General features: G+C 37.4%; 1 protein-coding gene across 1 annotated transcript in view; it reads left to right on the plus strand.

Moving 5' to 3' along the window:
• Positions 1–298: 298 nt before the first annotated feature.
• Positions 299–19737, plus strand: part of GATB (GLU-ADT subunit B) — a 150389-nt gene continuing 130950 nt past the window's right edge. The window contains exon 1 of the mRNA XM_089829628.1: positions 299–1066. Within this exon, the coding sequence (XP_089685754.1) occupies positions 386–1066 (681 nt within the window). The 5' untranslated portion in view covers positions 299–385. The remainder of the gene's footprint in view (positions 1067–19737) is intronic.

The raw sequence follows: 19737 nt of genomic DNA on the forward strand, positions 1-19737 counted from the left end.
AAATATTCTATATAAAAATGTTTCTCAAATGATTTCTTCTTGATAATGTATATAAATGAATAATAACAACTTTACATAATAAATTAACGTATCATAATTGATAAAAATATATAATTCTTAAATTTATACCTTAATTTTTAAGATCTAATAATGATTAAAGATTAATATAATGATTAAAGATTAATTTGAGTACCACAAGATTGACCAAAAAAAAAAAAACGAATATTAACATAAATATTTAACTATACAAACATAAATAAAATTAAAGCAGAAATAATGAAAATTTTAAATTTACAATTATATGAGTGATTCTGTCAAAATAAGTAATTGAATTTGCACACTAAAAGAATGTGGTGCGTAGACAAGCTTCTTGTGATAGGATAGGATGGCTTCTGTCTGCCATTGTTGTCTGCAAGGAGCCTCCGCCAACAGCATCACTACCGCTGCATTTTCCCGGTCCTTCAATTCAATTGTTGAAAAGCACAGGCTTTCCCTGTCCTCAAGCTCATCATTTCACCAAAAGCACTTAAACACTAACAAAAAAAATTCGATTAAAGAAATAGCATGTAGAGCCCAAGTGGTGGAGAAAGAGAAAGAGAAAAAGGAGGGCTTCAGATTTGAACGGTATGAAGTGGTGATAGGAATAGAAACCCATGTACAGCTCTCAACTTTAACTAAAGCATTCTGTAGCTGCCCATCTCAGTATGGTTCTCAGCCAAATACAAATGTGTGCCCAATTTGTATGGGACTTCCTGGTTGTCTGCCTGTTTTGAATGAAAAAGTGGTGGAGTATGCTGTCAAATTGGGATTGGCATTGCATTGCCATGTGGAACTTAAATCGAAGTTTAACAGGAAGCAGTACTTCTATCCAGACCTTCCCAAAGGCTACCAGATTTCACAATTTGACGTTCCTATTGCTACAAATGGGTTCATTGACGTGGACATCCCCGTGGAGTTTGGTGGTGGGCATAAAAGATTTGGTGTGACTAGAGTGCATATGGAGGAGGATGCTGGGAAATTAATTCACGCCGGAAACGATCGGCTTTCTGGTTCTTCATACACCCAGGTTCTGTTTTCTATTCTGTTTCCACTTTCGGGGTTAAAAGTTCAGCTATCCATATACCAAAGATTAATGTCACAATATAGGAGAGGAAGAATCTCTATAGCTCCGAAAACTATAAAAGGCCAATCGTCTCCCATAACACAGCAGGACAATTACTTTAGCACTGCAAATAATAAGAATAGTGTCTCGTAAACTGTTATAGGAGAATGATTGCACCTGCCGACCACGTTGTAAATTTACATATTTGAAAATAATTTCTGGAAGAAACGTCGATGCCTCAGACTGAAAAGTACTGAGTAGCTTACCCATGTTTCTATGTAGCTGCTTAAATGCATTTTCCGCTTAATTGAAGCAGTTAAAAGAGTGTTCTTAAGCAGTTAAAAGAGTATTCTTATGGGAAATGATAATTGTGAAAAAAAAATGATATAAAATCTTCTCTTATTTTTGTGGAGACATTGTTGTTTGGGAAATGAAAATAAGGCAGGGGTCTTATGAATGGTTGAAGGATTATTCGGAATTGTTTCTTTTAAAATAAAGCTTTTACTTTTTGGTGTGGCATATTTGAGCATGTAAAAAAAGGGTGGGGCTAGAAATTGTTCCACTAGCTTAGAATGTCACTTGTGAAACATTTATTGAAGGATTATTTGGAATCGTTTCTTCCAAAATAAAGCTTCTACTTTTTAGCATGACATATTTAAGCCTGTGAAAAAGGGCAGGGCTAGAAATTGCTCCACCAGCTTAAAATGCCACTTGCGGAGCATTTAATTTCAAAAATTTGAATTTCTTAAAATATAATTTTAGAGGGAAATTAAATTTTTTTTATATGCACAATGTATGGAAGAGAAATGTATTGTATTCATGAAACCAGAGTCATTAAATACTGGTGTTTAAACTTTTAAGCCAAACTATACTACAAAATTCATGGGACCACCACCTTCAAATATTCCTAAAAGGTAGCAAGTAGCTCTAGCTCTATTTCTTAGGAAGTCTCATTGCATGGACCCCGGCCGAAGCTGTGAAGATGAATTGGAGGCTTCAAATAAGCAACAACCACTTATTTAAAAAATTGCCAGATGCCTTCATAAATTCATTTCTCTCTTGAGCCTTTAGTTGCCACTCAGTTTTCTCTCTTTCCTTTCTCACCAATATTTCTTTCCAAATTTTATGTGAAAAAATAATAGTAATATGATTGCTTAAAATAAGAAGCAAAGTTAGCAGCTGCATGGGGCTACCAGCTCCACAGATCACTCCTAAAAAAGTTATATAGTGACTACTAGCCAAAATAAATTAGGCAGCTGCATGGGGCCTTGCTCTTAGTGATAAACACTCCTGTGATGCAGGTACTTCCAAATCGTCATAACTTATATATTCTTTCCTTTAATAATAGACATTCAAAACAGGCACCCAAGAATGATTGGGATTGCTTTTCTATTTTGGGTTCCTAGTGAGTTAAATAGGTGTCATAGTTGACTCCTATTGCTAGCAGGTTGGTGGGTGGAGATGACAAGGCAACATTGAGCTATCAAGGCAAGTTTCTGAGTGTGTGAGAAGCTTTCTTTTGTTTTGGCATAGCATTTGGGAAGGTTATCAAATCAAAGGTTATGGTTTCTAGTGTAGTTATTGGCAACTGCACCTTTCAACAAAACAATCCCATACTTAGAATTTTCAAGTTTGAGCTTGGAGGGAGTGGGGAGAGATTGAGAAAGGGGGAGCTGATTGGAGAATGTGAATAAAAAGTGTTGAAGTTGCAGCTATGGCGCAGGGGAAGACTCCAAGTTTATTTTTAGGTGAAGTCACTACTCAGATCCAGCTTGAATAGAATATTATTCAGATGATGTATCGATCGTAATAGTATTCACCTCCGATATATAAACTAAATGATAAATAGGGTAAAACCATAGTCTCAACATAGGACAACTCATTATTCGACATAACTAATTCCATAAATTATTATTTGACCTAATATTACTAGTAAATAATATAATATGCCCAAGCACCTGACCGATAACCAATCTGTCATGAGAGAAACCAATAATGATGCGCACATCATTGTATATTTGAGGCCATGCTTAAACACGCAATCATTCAATTGAAATCTTTATGAGTGATAGTTCTTTTCTTGACCATTCTCCAAACTTGGGTGCTTACGTCATTGCATTTCTTTGTTCCATTCATGTCCATAGTTATTGCTCTGTTGATTTAATGATTGTTTCTCTGATTATATGAATGTTTAAAGTTGTTCTTCCTTTGATTTCATATACATCCACAGTGACTGCTCCTTTAATTCCATGCATGTCTTTAATTGTCGCACATTTAATTTCATGTATGTCCATAATTGTTACTCACTTGATTCCATACATGGTAATTATGATTTCTCCTTTATGATTGCTGCCTCTAGTGATGATTGGTGTCTATATGCCATATCTTTGGGTCTCTTTTTCTTTTGTATTTTATCTCTTAAGTAAATGAACCGTTAGAAATTTCTTCACAAATACCCAAGTTCTCATGTTGATTTTTAGTTTCTTTTCTGTTCTTTTTGTGCAGCCTTTTCTTTATATCCTTTGCATCCTTATTCCGACCTATGCTTTATTTTCTAATTCTTCTTTATGTTTTTCACAATTTCTTAGATGCATCCTCATGGTTTACTTAGACCTTGCTTTGTTCCTCGTTATGTGTAGTATCCTACATGGTTACCTTCTTTTCTTGTTCCGAAGACAAACTTTTTTGCATATTAGTATCACCCATTGAGAAGTCTTTAAACCCAAGTTGTTTATTTGGGCACAGATATGGATGTAGATGCAAGAATCTGGTGCGTGGATGCATTAAATGTTTTTGGGGGTTTTTGGATGCACACACAGATATATATATATGCAAATAAATGCAAAAAATATATTAAATTAAATCACTTGATAGTATGATACTTCACCATCGGTCAAGATATCTGATAGCTCACCAATATTCAAATTGAAATAACTAATAAGCCATATTCTATATGCCTATGTTCACGTTCACAATGTAAATTAGAAAATCATTGCAATTACAAATTGAAAATATAGTTCATGATTCAATGTTCATTAATCCGGATCAGAATCATATGGATTTGCAAAACACTCCTCATCATCTCCAACTCCTCCAACTGCTGCAAGTTCAAGATCATTTGAACCCAAAGTGGTTCCACTTGTGCTAGATGCACCATGTCTCATGATGTTATCACCATCATCATCCATGATTGTAGCAAGATCTTGAATCGTTGCATCCAATTTCGCACACTTGGGCTCTACATCCCAAAGCTTGTCTACTCCTTCTATGTAGCGATCCTCCTTTCGTGAGGAAAGACACAAGTTGGTATGAATGTAAATCAAGTCTTGAGCTTTTTTGAGCCCAACTAGTTACACTTCACTAAGTGGATAAAGGATTATGTAGTCCAATTCCGCTTAGCAGCAAAAGAACTCGCAACTTGGACAATGTTCACAAAGTTGAAGTAAAACATAAAAATGAAAAGCAAATTAAAGAATCATAGAATGCAAGTGGTAAACAAAAAACTAAAAAAAATAAATATTTGAGAGGACCTTAATTGCAAGAGGTTGTAGATGCTTAAATGGTTCACAATAGAGGTACCTCCATGTGATAGATCCCATGTCGCTTTGGTCCTTTATTGCAGTTGGACCAAGTTTACCTCTCAAGGCAAAGAAGCCAATTTTTGGCCTAAAATTTTTGTGCATTTTTTCATCTAGAAAGAGTTTTGCAAAAGCTTTGTAGCACCTAGTAGCAACTACTTCATTTGCATATGGTGCTACTCTATCTAACATAGCTAGTATTTCCTCGCTATAGTACCACAAAGATAGGGCATATGCAAGGAGGTACAATGGGGTGGTCATTTTCTCCCAACAATGATGAATGATGCTTCCCACCTTAATGCACAAGGTTTCAAATTCTGTGGGTCATTCTATGCTTGTATGGCAAGGTTTATCTTCTCAACCATTGTGTCCATGCCTGTCATACACAACCCCCCAACAAAGTTTATCTGTAACAGCAATCCAGAGCATACTCTTGATAGGCTCAGTGAAGTACAATACAAATTGCACAAATGCCCATCAACTGGCATCTAAGACCAATTCCTTGACCTTTTGGACCCTCTCTAAATTCGAAGCGTTCCAAACACCCCATTGGTTGGAGATAACCATTTGGCTCAATGCCCCTTGCACTTTGACAAGTTGTCTCATAACAATAGTTTGAGATGGAAATCAGGTCTCAACAACCTAAGAAGCTAATAACAATATGTCAATAAATTTTAAGCAAAGTTATATACAATTTGATAATTGAACATTACATAAGATTTATTAGAATTTTAATTAAAAAAACGAAATGTAGTAATTATAGTTTACCTTCAACAAATCTAATTTGGAGAGTGATTTGAATATCAACTGCGACATATGATGGTTTGTCACAAACATTTGTATCTCCTCTCCTTGGTATATTTGCTTCACCCAATCTATTTAAGTGCCAATTTGTTGCATGACCAATTTGAGGGTGTGTACAGTGCATGGTGTCCAATAAATATGGTCATATTGATCCTTAACCAAAGCACTAATACTCCTACAATTTTTGGCATTGTCTGTAATCACTTGGGTCACATTTTCACTACTCACCATCTCTATGGCTTCAATGAGCATTCTAAAAATGAACTGTGACTTTTTCACTTCCCTTCCACAATCAACTGTCTTAAAAAACATTGCCTCTTTGGAGGACACTGCAATCACATTAATCAATTGTCAGTTTTTTGTATCTTTTCTTCTTTCAAATACAACAGAAACACCTGAAGTTTTCCAAGAATTTCTAATTAGTTAAGTCTATTTGTATAGGTCTTCTCTTTTTTAAATTGAGTGATATGTACCTTTTCATACTCGGGACTTGTGTAATCAGCCGGACTTGTGTATCTTCTCTCCTTGGTATATTTGCTTCACCCAATCTATTTAAGTACCAATTTGTTGCATGACCAATTTGAGGGTGTGTACAGTGCATGGTGTCCAATAAATATGGTCATATTGATCCTTAACCAAAGCACTAATACTCTTACAATTTTTGGCATTGTTTGTAATAACTTGGGTCACATTTTCACTACTCACCATCTCTATGGCTTCAATGAGCATTTTAAAAATGAACTGTGACTTTTTCACTTCCCTTCCACAATCAACTGTCTTAAAAAACATTGCCTCTTTGGGGGACACTGCAATCACATTAATCAATTGTCAGTTTTTTGTATCTTTTCTTCTTTCAAATACAACAGAAACACCTGAAGTTTTCCAAGAATTTCTAATTAGTTGAGTAAGTCTATCTATATACGTCTTCTCTTTTTTAAATTGAGTGATATGTACCTTTTCATACTCGGGACTTGTGTAATCAGCTGGTGCTTATTGATGACTGGTGCTATTTCCTTCCAATATGGCAATTTCACCAAGTTGAAGGGAAGACCATTGGCATAGAGACAACGTGCAATGACTTGATCAACAAGCTCTCTTTCCTCCATTTTAAATGCCACGTCCAATGAACCTCTTTTGCAAGTGGTATTTACTACTTTTTTCACTTCCTCTCCCAGTACAACTACTTGCAAGAATGGATGTTTGGAGGACACGATTGGTTTAGTGGATAATTGTATTTTGTTCTTTCCAGTTGGAGGTTGATAAGAACTTTGTTTTGATCTTTTAACCAATTTATCAACAACTTCTTGTTCTTTCACATATGAAGCTATTTGTGTGTTAGAGAATCCCTTCCCATCATTGCCTTTTCACATTGGCATTTCTTGGCTGGAAGGGCCCATAGAATGAAGTTTGACCCGGGAATATGAGCTATTGAATAGTTTGCCTTTGTTACTTTTATAATAATTACACATTCAAAGATATGAGCCACCTCCTGAAACTTGTAATATTCTTGTGGTTTGAAAATATTGGTTCCTTGCCCTCATATTGAACTTTGACTACTAGTGGCGACTGTTCTTGCACAATAAAATCTAATTTTTAACTATAATAAGAATTAAATAAATTTGAAATTAGAAAAAAAAACTTTGACATCAAGTATACAAGTGCAAAAAATGATACAAAAATACAAAAATAGATAGCTAAACTTGTTTCTTTATTTCTTAAAAAAAAAAATGGAAAAAACTTGAAAGATTTCTACCCAAACTTGAAAAAATTCATCAAAATCTCAATTTTTTTTAATCAAAAGATTCAAGAATGGGATTGAATGCTTACATTAGATGCTTAAAACTCCTCTGTAGAAGCTATCTTTCACCCCACAAATGATCCTCTTCGAAAATAAACACCTTGCCTTCAAAATGCCAAAATGTAGACCAAATGAGAAGAGAGCCTAGTTGCAAACAAAATGAGATGCAAAATGATTATTGACATCTTTTAGGTTTTTTTTACAGTTTAGGGGCAAAAAAAGAATAAAAAATGTTCCTATTTTTTTAAAGTTGTTTTATTGGCTGAATAATACATTTTTCTCTAATTGTGCTTGCAAATGCCTAAGGAAGCACTCGAGTGCCCTATGGATGCTGCCCAGAAGTGCATCTTGGGCCCTTGAATACTTGTGGATGCACCAACTGGTGCACCCATAGGGCACTTGGTGTAATGTTCTGTGCTTCTGATGCGGTAAAACAAAGTAAATTATGTGGTGATAATGTTTGTGTGAGCACTGGAATGAAGTCCGTACAGGACGGGAGGATACCAGAAGTATGTCGTACAGTGGAGGAGTGGTGCAGGTAATGTACGGATGAATCCATACGATGCAGTTGGAGGTCCGTACGACAGCCATTGGAGGGGCACAGTACGGTGGAGTGAGTGGAAGTACGGTAGGAGAGGGTTGATGGCCGTACGTTGCACAAATAGGAGATTGTATGGGAGTAAGGAAAAGGTCGTACCGTGGCTTAATGAGAGCCGTACGGTGGTTGTAGGAGTATGATGGGGGAGAGAGAAGGATGTATGGTGAGTGCTAGATGTCCGTATGATAGGCCGTACTTGGTGTGGATGAGCGATAGGAGCAATGTACGAAAATGTGTATGGAGGGTGAAGGCCGTACGACCAAGGAAGAAGCAGTACGAAAATGACAGAAGGCCACATGGTTAGGTATCCGGACCCAATACAGAATACAATCTGGTTCATACACAAAACACAATAGATCTTGATAAAATCCACACAATAATAGAGACTTGAATGCGAATAATAATTGTCGAAAGATGGTGCTCTGATTTGCCAGGTCTGAGCGAAGAATTACATGCAACAAAGAAATAGGGTGAGGGATGAATCCCATCAAAACTGCAAGGCCAAATAGGGAAGATCTTTCACTTCTGAAATGGCAAACAATCCAAAACTCCAACAGGAATTTGCAGTACATAGAAAATAATCCAAAAGCATGCCTAAAGACTACCTACAAGCCGTGCTTAAATACCTGTTGGGAAACTTTCCGAGGGTGTACAAAGATAGCCGACGGCGACACAAACTACAAAAAAAAAAATAAAAATGGGTCCAAGATACACTAAATCAATCGGCCCGTTACAATAGTTTGATAAATGATTTATTTTATTACGCGAACATTACAGTCTTGTCCCAAATTTTGCTTGTCCTCAAGCAAATGCAATGCCGGTGTTGGAGAATGTGCTCGCCCTCCCATGTCGCGTCGTCCAATGGCAAGTGTTTCCAACGTACCAAATATTCCTTCACAGTGTGGTTCTGTAGAGTCTTCTCACGAACTCCGATGATCTCGGCCGGTTCCAATATGAGCTTACCTTCTTCATTGAGTGGTGGGAGGTTTGTGGCTGCTGTGACATTTTGTCCTACGACCTTCTTCAAGCATGAAACATGAAAGATGTTATGAATAGGGCTTCCCTCTGGAAGTTCCAACTCGTAAGCGACTTCACCAATGCGACAAATGATACGATAGGGGCCATAAAAACGTGGCTTCAATTTTTCTTTTCCCTTCTCCTTCAATGAAGATTGTTGATATGGCTAGAACCTGAGATAAACCAAGTCTCCTACTTCGAAACTGCTCTCTATTCAGTGTCTGTCGGCGTACATCTTTTATTGATTTTGTGCCCGTTGCAAGTTTTCCTTCAGGTGTTGTGGGATTTCCTGTCCCTCTTGAAGCTAATCCTTCGCCCTCGATGTGCGGCTGTCTCCCAATACTATGTCGATGAAGGATAGGGGTTCGTACCCATACAGAGCTTTGAATGGTGCCATTTTGATGGACATGTGATATGTGGTATTGTAGCAATATTCTCCCAGGTGTATCCACTTGACCCGCGCCCGTTGTTGTGCCGAGACATAGTTTCGAAGATAACCTTCAAGCCACTTGTTCGCAATCTCTGTTTGTTTGTTTGTTTGAGGGTGGTAACTAGTACTTAGTGACAATTCTGTCCCTGCCAATCGAAATAGTTCTGTCCAGAAGATACTGATGAATTGTCCGTCCTGATCACTGACAAGGTTTCGGGGTAACCCATGTAAACGAAAGACTTTTCTAAAGAACAGTTCGGCCTGAAAATTTGAGTGGATGGCAAAAAAATTTGCGTACTTTGTCAATTTGTCAACCACCATGAAAATACAATCCTTTTCGTTTACCTTGGGAAGCGCTGTTATGAAATCTATCAAGATACTTTCCCACTTATGTTCTGGAATTGGTAGAGGTTGCAGTAATCGACAGGTAGAGAATGTTCGGATTTGTTCTGCTAGTAGACTGCACACTCCCTTACATACTGCAACATGTCCCCTTTGAGTCCTTTCCATTGAAACCTCCCTTGGAGACTTCTGTAAGTTTTGAGGAAACCCGGATGTCCTGCCAAGGGTGAGTTGTGTACTTCCTTCAAGATTTTTTGCTTTAATTTGGATTCCAACACCAAAACTATTCGATTCTTATAGTAGATGATGTCATCCAGCACTTTGTATCAATCATCTGGGTGTTGTCATCTATTAGCTCACAGACAAATGTGTTTTTGGAATATTCTACCAACAGATGTGCCTTCTAGTCAGCTAAAATCTGGTTTAGTGAATAGATGGCAGGTTTCCTGGACAAGGCATCTGCAACCATATTGTTCTTCCCTTTCACATATTCAATGTCAAAATCAAAAGCTTGAACCTTGCTTACCCATTTTTGTTTCCTTTTGTTCAAGTCCCGTTGCTCTAGAAAATATCTCAAACTGTTGTGATCCATACGGACGGAAAACTTGGCACCCACCAGATACTGCCGAAACTTGGTTAGTGCATGTACGATGGCCAACATTTCTTTGTCGTAGGTGGAACATAAGCATTCCGTTTGTGTAAGCTTCCCACTCTCATAAGCTATGGAATGCCTATCCTGCATCAATGCCGCGCCAATGCCTTCTCCAGACGCGTCGCACTCCAGAATGAACGGTCAAGTGAAATCAGGTAATGCAAGTACGTGACAAGTGCTCATTGCCTCTTTCAATTTATTGAAAATGAGTTGTGCCTTTTTGTTCCACTGGAAAGACCCCTTCTTTGTTAGATCTGTTAAGGGTGCGCTGAGTTGAGAGAAACCCTTCACCAACCTCTGGTAATAACTGCATAGTCCGAAAAATCCTTGCAAATCCGTGAGTGATTTTGGGGGAGGCCAATCAAGGATAGCCTGAATCTTCTCTTGGTGTACTTGAACTCCGTATTTACTAACAACATGCTCCAGGTACAATATTTTTGTCATACTGAATTCACACTTGGATTGCTTGGCGAACAAGGACTGCTCTTCCATGATACTTAGGACTTCATTCAGATGCTTTAGGTGCTCTTCCCATGTCCTGCTATAAATAAGATCATCAAAAAATACCAATAAGTACTTACACAATTGTTTGTTGAAGATGCGGTTCATGCATGACTGGGATATAGCAGGTGCATTTGTCAATCCAAACGGCATGACCAGAAATTCATAATGTTCGTAGTGACAACAGAAGGCCATCTTTTCTACGTCTTCCTCTCTCATGCAGATCTGATGGTATCTGGAACTGAGATCTATTTTCGAAAAATAGATTGCACCATGCAATTCATCTATCCTTGGAATGGGATATCTATTCTTTATTTTTTTTTGTTCAAGGCACGGTAGTCCACACACATGTGCATTGTCCCATCCTTTTCGGCCAACACCACCAATGACGCAAAAGGGCTAGAATTGGGACAAATCCATCCTTTCTCTAGCAATTCCTGAATCATCTTTTCGATCTCATCTTTGAATTTCTTGGGATGGCGGTACAGTGTGGTTATGACTGGCTTGGCTCCTACTTCCAACTTGATAGTAGGTTCAAACCCTCGATGAGGTGGTATGTTAGGAGGAATGTCAATGAAAACTTTATCATGTTTACTAAAAATATCTTGGAGTTCATCATCCTGTGGAGGTGTCCGTTGTCCTTTTATAGGTTCTGCCGAGATAAAACAATGTACGACCCACGCAACGTCATCACGCCGAAAAATTGCCTCCATCCGATGTGCTAAAACTTCCTTTGGACCCTCATTTGCCATTCCATGGAGGACAACCTTCTTTTCATCAACAACAAAAGTGAAATCCATCCGTTTGAAGCTCTGAGTGTATTCATCAAGTGTCTCCATCCACTGTATGCCCAAAATAACCTCCATGTCATCAAGGTCTGCTATGAAGAAATCCTTAATCACTGTGTGATTCACCATTGTGATACTTAGTTGAGGAACAAGGTGTGCGCAAGGCAGAAGAGTCCCTTCGGCAACCTTGACCTGAAATCCTACACGTGTCTCCGTAGGTAGACCCCTTCGCTTCACCAGAGATGACTTTATGAAATTTAGAGTAGCTCCGCTATCCAGCATCACCGTAACCTGTTGTCCTTGGAGGGTTCCCCGTAGACGAAAAACTGTGCACCTTGGGCTACCGTCTAGGGCAATGGTTCCTCCGCACTGTACCAAAGCTACAATTCTTTCTGTATGGTTTAAACTGGCAATGCTGGTGTCGTCGTGAGGTTGGTTGTCTTCGGTAGGCATTTCTTCTTGTTCGTCCTTGTCATCGGACACGACCTCAATGTAATGGATCTTCCCTTTTCCGAGGCATTTGTGGCCAGGCTCTCAAGGTCTCTTGCAATTGAAACACAGTTTCTTCCTTCGGAGTTTCTATCTAGTAGCTTCATCCAATGATGGCTTCCTAGGTAGAGGTTTATTTTCCCTCGGAAACACCGACGGTTTGGCATGTGAGTAACTCCGAGAGGATGATGCGGATGACAATGCCATACTTCGTGCCTTAATGATAGCCTCCGATAGGGTGGCAGGATTGAACCCCTTTACCCAACCTTTCAGAGGTTCTGTCAGTCCATCCATGAAGACTACTACCTGTCTTCTTTCGGAAATGTCCATGACCAAAACAAAGAGTTTTTGAAATTCCGCAATGTCTTGATCGACCTATCCAGTTTGCCTCAGCTGTGCCAAATCTTTGAAACTGAGTTCCGGATCTTTACCATCAAATCTATCTATCAATCTCTCAGCAAATTTTGCGTAAGTATTTACCTGATCATGCCCCAGTGTGATACTGCCGTGATGCCACCATTCATGTGCGACTCCCTCCAGCTGTAGCATCGCAAATTTGATTGCTTCTTCTGGCATAGATTCAACTGGAAGTAAGTATCGGCCTTCATTACCCATGCTTGCGCGGATATGGATCTGGATCCGTCAAATGGAGACAGATTTACTTTACTCAACTTTCTTCTGAGATCATCGTTAAAATATCCTCTATTTTCGCCTCTCGAATATCTCATTATTAGATCTGCGTAATCTTTGTAGGATATATCTTCCTCAAAATTTGCATTCTTCCAGTCTTCTCTCAATTGTTCTTGCATCTCTTCAAAGGTTGGTTGTTTCGCTCCGTGTTGTGCCTCCGTCCGTAGAGGAAAAGTCAACATGGAAGGTCAAGAGCGTGCTGGATGAGGGTTTGATTTACCCGACACCGAGTCTGCGTTGTGACCATTTTGTTCTCCGAATATTTTGTTGTCCACCAACTTCTTGAGAGTCTCTTCCATGAGTTGTTGAGTATCAGTGATCTGTGCTTGATTCCTGGCAAGTTCCCTCAGTAGTGCCACGAGTTTGAGGTCTGTAAGATAGCAATTGGAGGGGCACAGTATGGTAGGGGAGGGTTGATGGCCATATGTTGCACAAATAAGAGACTGTATGGGGGTAAGGAAAAGGTTGTACGGTGGCTTAATGAGAGCCGTACGATGGTTGTAGGAGTATGGTGGGAGAGAGAGGAGGATGTAGGGTGAGTGCTAGACGTTCGTACGACAAGCCGTACTTGGTGTGGATGAATGACAGGAGCAATGTGTATGGAGGGTGAAGGCTGTACGGCCAAGGAAGAAGCAGTACGGAAATGACGGAAGGCCACACGGTTAGGTATCCAAACCCAATACAGAATGCAATTTGGTTCATACACAAAACACAATAGATCTTGATAAAATCCACACAATAATAGAGACTTGAATGTGAATAATAATTGCTGAAAGATGGTGCTCCGATTTGCCAGGTTTGAGCGAAGAATTACATGCAACAACGAAATAGGGTGAGGGATGAATCCCACTAAAACTGCAAGGCCAAATAGGGAAGATCTTTCACTTCCAAAATGGCAAACAATCCAAAACTCCAACAAGAATTCGCAGTACATAGAAAATAATCCAAAAGCATGCCTAAAGACTACCTACAAGCCATGCTTAAATACCTGTTGGAAAACTTTCTGAGGGTGTACAAAGATAGCCGATGGCGATACAAACTACGGAACAAAAATAAAAATGGGTCTGAGATATGTTAAATCAATCGGCTCCTTACAATAGTTTGATAAATGATTTATTTTATAATGGGAACATTACACTCGGGTGCTTCCTTAGGCAAAATGTTATTGTATACATGTTTTAATGCTTTTAAAGTTGTTTTTTGCTCGAATATTACATTTTTCTCTAATTGGGCCCACAAATGCCTAGGGAAGCACCCAGAGCCCTACGGATGCCACCCAAAAGTGCATCTTGGGCCCTCAAATGCTTGTGGATGCACCAATTGTGGATCCACATGCATCCGAGAGCCTAGGATGAGCTTTCGGGGGGCACCCACAATGCATCTAGATTAGAATTTGCATCCAGGCGCATCAACTTCCGCCTTGGAGCAAGCATTAATAACTAAGCTCTAAACAAAGGCATGCACGCACAATATCCAAGCTGTCAATAACATAAGAAAATGAATGCAAAACCTAATTGACCATAATAAACTTCAAATATTCAAAAGTTTAACCTTCTTACTCTTGATACAAGTCTTGATGTTCCTTGCTTGACCTAGAATTTTCTTATCAAAGCCAATATTGTGAAATTATATTTGTTGCTAAGGTCTATGAATGTATTGACCCTTTGAATCCTTATTGTCTACCCGTTTTTTGCGTTCTTCTTTATAGTTGTCATTTTTGCCATCCTCATCATTATCATTGTCATTTTCTTCTTTTGTGGCCAAAATACATGGATGCTTATCTTCATCCTTTACTTTTCCCAAGTCATCCTTATCATTACCGTAATGTTTTCTCATCTCACTTCCAGTTGGCAAAGAGTTCCCATGTATCTTTGCAAATTTGTAAAAATCCACAATCTTACACTTCTCTATGAGTATTGAACTTTAAAAAATGGATTGCAAAACATGAAGATTTTGGTAGGTCATGCCCTAAAAATTGCGAAGTTTGCAATTATGAAGGTTAATTTTGAATGGACTGCCACTTGTTCAATTAATTTTAGAAATTTTGTTGTGACCCATTGTTAGAAAACATTTGGAAATTTCTTTCCAATGATGCAGAAGTTGTTTGAATAAATATTCCCACAATGAAGTTGTCTGAAATTGATTTATTTTGCCCTAGTTTTGTTCCAAAAAATTTGCTAAAAATCAGGCATGACCACAATTCTTTTGATGTGACTTGGAATCTTTATTAAGAGTCTTGACGATTGTTTAAGGCCTTAAAAAGCTCCGTTTTTAATTGCTTAAATAAAAAGCATGAATAAGAAAATAAATCTTTTTAAATATACAATGCTTTTCCTTAATACTACACTAGAAAATTTTGCCAAAAATACACTGTCAAATTTCCCTTGAAATTACTTAAAACTAAGATTTTCTTTTGTCACCACTTGTAGGTCAGGTCTTGAAAAGTACAAGCCAATGGTGCAAGAATCACCTTGGTTCGATAGTGGTGACAGAAGAATGGTGTATTGAAAGATGGTCATTCTTTTGGGAAAATATCAGTAAAAAACTCTACGTCTGTTCAGAAGATTCCAACCTCTTTGCCAAAATCGTTGCTTTGATACCACTTGATAAGAATCAAACATTCAACATCAGAAATATGCCAAGTGGCTCCTTGCTTGGTATGGAAGATTGTGACTTGACCTCCATTATTCTAATAAATGGTAATGATTTCTCCTTAGGCTCGTCGAAGTCATTGAATCCCATATCTCCTATTGTACCCACATCCACTGATGCCTTCTCTTAAAGAAAATTCTCGTTTTAGGTTAACAATGGAATTTGTTCCTCCTATTCCATCCAATCACTATAAGGATCAATCTCATCCAAATAAATGAGATCCTTTGGTTTTTCCTTTACCCTTCTTGTACTTTGGGCTGGGTTGTACTTTTCCTCTACTCCTTTTGTTCATAGTTGAAGGACTCTACAAGGACAATGTCATTGAGTTGTTTTTGAGCTAATTTGTTCCTCTTGGTTCTATGGATGGACTAAAACAAGCTTCAATTCCACTCACAAATAGATGCACACTAAGGATGGCACAAATTGAGGAGGGTAAATATTTGGAGATTTCAGATATTTGCACCACATTCTATGCACCAAGAATCTACAAAATAAAATATTGAAGAGTTAGAAAGAAAATTCAAAACATATTTAATCAAATCATCAATAGTAATAAATTATAATTTTGTAACCTATAAGATGCATGTAATATAATGAGTCGAAATTTATATTTGGTGTTTGAGCGCTTCTTCTCCAGGTAGCTTTTCTAGTCTCCTAATTGTTAATTTCTTGGACAATAAGGTCTCTCATGTCAACTTGGGGTGTCATTTTATGAGTGCATGTTGTGAGGTCCTCTCTAACCTCTTTGTTAGGATTTGAGAAGCTATTTGAATAGAAAAAACATGGGTCGAGGAAGTACCTAGTTGCATGGATAGGTTGGTGGAGTTGATTGTTCCACCTCCAATCATTGATCTCCCAAATGGGATCAAATTTGAGGTTGTAATAAAATCAGATTGGTTCTTTGGGCATACCCATAGCCTCATAAATATAACCCTTTGGGTTTTGATCCCCATCTAGCAAACACAAAACTCTATTTAGGGGCCTTGACCCCTACAAATTACTAAAAGTAAATGAAAATCAAGGTTACAAATTAATTGTGATAAACTTCAATTAAATTTTTTTATTCAATTTGAATTAAAAGTCAAAGTTTTGAGGTTGCCTTCATGATCTTTATATCCCTTTGCACAAAAAGGTTGTCAAAGGCTATGCTTGGGACCCTCTTTTCTTCAAACTTCTTTGAATATGACAAGTTTAGCCATTCTTGACTTACAAACATCTATCTCAAAGAAATCAACAATTCAAGAATGCTCTGCAATGTTAGGAAAACCTTTGCAAACCTTGTGATACCTTATTGCACAACCTTTCCCTCTAGTGTGATCTCTCACTCAGATTAAGAACCAAATTTGTTTGTAGATAAATCTTGTTATGCTCCTTGCATCTTCTATAACTAGTTTCACCCAATCAAGTTTGCCTATCCCCTCCTAAATAAGGTCAAATTAAGGTGTCCAAATGTGTCTTATGTTTTTCTTGGAGCAATCTCCCTACTGGTTTTTGTGCTGCTGCATTATCAATTATGATTTGTATCACATTCTCTATGCCCACCTCCATCACAACTTGCTCCAACTTTAGGCACAATATTTTTGCATTTTCTACTTTGTTAGAGGCATTAACAAATTTTGAAAAAAATACCTCACCATTTGAAGCTACCAAAAAAATGATAATGGTGTATTTTTTCTCATTGGTTCACTCATTAAAAAGAATAGTGCATACATATATTTTCCAATGCTTCTTTTGTTCTTCCTCTAGTAGTGTTGCCTTTTTAGTTGTATTTGTGAGCAAATGACATTTACAAAGTAAAAATACAAAATTTTAGTTTTTAAACACAAAAGTATCGTAAATCTAACATAAATTACTTTAAATTAATGAATGTAAATGTAGCCTAAGATTCTAAATAAATTACTATAAGTTTAAATCAGGGTAAATTAATCACTCTCCTACTTAAATCTTTTACAAGAAGGTGCCATGTAGCCTTTTTGTAATTGTTAATGTAGATACCAAATTCTCCCAACAAGGACTAGTCATCACATTGAAACTAATGTTGTTGAAGTACCAAAAATCAGCACTTGCCACATCTACTTGTTCATCCACCTTCCTATTCCACCATGTAGCTTCTAATGATGGTTGTGCTGTAGGTGTGTTTTTGGGCACAAAGAAATTATGTAGCATGTGTGTAGGTGTAGGGATCGACGCCATGCTTGAAGTAGATGAATTGGAGTCTGATTTGCTTCAGATGTATGGACCACAAAGAGAACTTAGTATGCTTTGATACATACTATCTTCATTTCATTCAGGTTGCACTTGAGGACCTTGACCATCAGCTGGGACTGCTGCCATGGCTACCCTTGTCTTCTCCCTTTGTAATTTCTTTTCTTTCTCAATGCAAGGTGGACATTCTTCTCTCTTTTAATCCATTTAGTGGTGTTGACTTAGGGTTTGGCATGAGTAATGCCTGAAAGATGGTAATAGAGGCAATTTATGCCTTCAGGATATAAGTTTATGCATCTAATGCAAACAATCGCCCTAGGTAGTGGTCCTTGTAGGTACATTTCCAAGAAGTGACTAGTTTCAATAGGAAGAGTGCAACTGGCAGTGGCACCAATTGGGCATACCTTGAGCTTGAACCTAATCAAGAAGCTTTTGTATCTTCCATTAGATGATGTCTCTAGCCTATGCTTACAAAGTGAAAGTGTAACATTTTAATTTGTAAATACACAAGAGAAGATCCATAATTTGGCAATTTTCTATTAGTAGAAACTAGCATAAAAATAGTTTAAATTAATATGAACTAGTACAGATCAATAAAAAATATCTTAAGATTCTAAATGTTTAATAAAAAAAGTGTTAAAATTTAAAAAGAAAGATGTGTATGCAAAAAACAATGAATACATTACAAAGATTTAGAAAAAACTAAAACCATAGAAGATAGCGTTGAATCAATTTGTTTGGAATTTAAATGCAAAATATTACATTTTTCTAGCATATGATAAAGTTTTAAAAGAAGGAGATGCTGGATTTGCAGCAAAAATGTAGTAAGATGCAAAGAAAAAAGACAAAATACTGGTGTGTGCTTCAAATTTGCCTTCCAAATTTGCTAAAAAGCCTTTTTAGATATACTCGGAGATGCAAAAGATTATGAGGGCTGTGTAAAAAGTTTGAGGGTTTTGCAGATCAGAATTATGTTTTTTTTGGGGTGCTTCTGGGTGTTCTGGGGTCTGCTTTTGACCTGGCACACTCTATGTCCACTGGCCACGAGTTTCCTTCTACTGACTCCTTTAATTTTGACAAATACTTGCCGAAAATATGGCTAGTGCTCATTAGAAAGCTAGTGATTATTTCTAGCGAGTTAGTGCAATTACTTGGCATGAGAAAATGTCGGTAAATACTCGCTGAGTCCACCATCTATGCTTTGGAGTCCATTTTCTTTTTAATTATCTTCGAAATATTCCCTCATTAAGATTTTGTTGCAAAGAGCTTACTTTTGGGCATAAGACCTATCTTGTTTTGTTACTATTCAATGGGACATTTGATGAGCCTAGTATAAATGTTCTATTTTTATGACATGGATGACACCTTAAAGGAAACATTTATAATCAAATTCATGATGATAGGTTCTAGAGAACATAAAAATCTTAGGTGACCAGTTTTTCTTTCTTAGTGACATAATCTAACTCTCCAATAAGATTTCCATTATTTTTCAAAACTGTCATTTTACAATTTTGATAGTAATCAAACTTAGAGATGTGATTTTATCATCTTTTTCTTATGTGGATTAAATATTGGTACCTATGGTGTTATATATAATCTTACACAGTGCATAAATTTGTGCACTCTTTGCAATACCTATCTCAATTCTTGGAACTCTTAAACATAGCTACAACAGGAATATTTGACAATAATCTTATTTCTACATTTCTTCCCTGTTTGTTCTCTACCAAAATAAGCAATCTTTCTAAAGTATGTAATAACCTAATTATTTAATCTATATATTATTCTCAATCTCCAGCACTAGAAGTTTTTTGGCCATTTTGAATCTTTTGGAAGTTTTACTCTTTTATATTGTACTTGTCGCTATTTCCCCTCACCTTAAGATTTCTTTTGCACGGGGCCTCTCATATCTTGTTATTTCATTATCCTTTTTTGCTTGAGTACTCCTGTTCTAGACTTACTCAGTTATTTGTTTATTTGGGAATTCCTAGGGCTTTATATCCCCGTTTGGTTTCTCCTAAGCACAGTTCGCAACAGCCTTTTGCTTCCATCTTTGATCTTCCTCTATCTAAATTTCTCTGCCAATTTCTT

This window comes from Cupressus sempervirens, chromosome 5 (assembly GCF_028749045.1).
Source record: "Cupressus sempervirens isolate cs-2001-9-10 chromosome 5, ASM2874904v1, whole genome shotgun sequence".
NCBI lineage: Eukaryota > Viridiplantae > Streptophyta > Pinopsida > Cupressales > Cupressaceae > Cupressus > Cupressus sempervirens.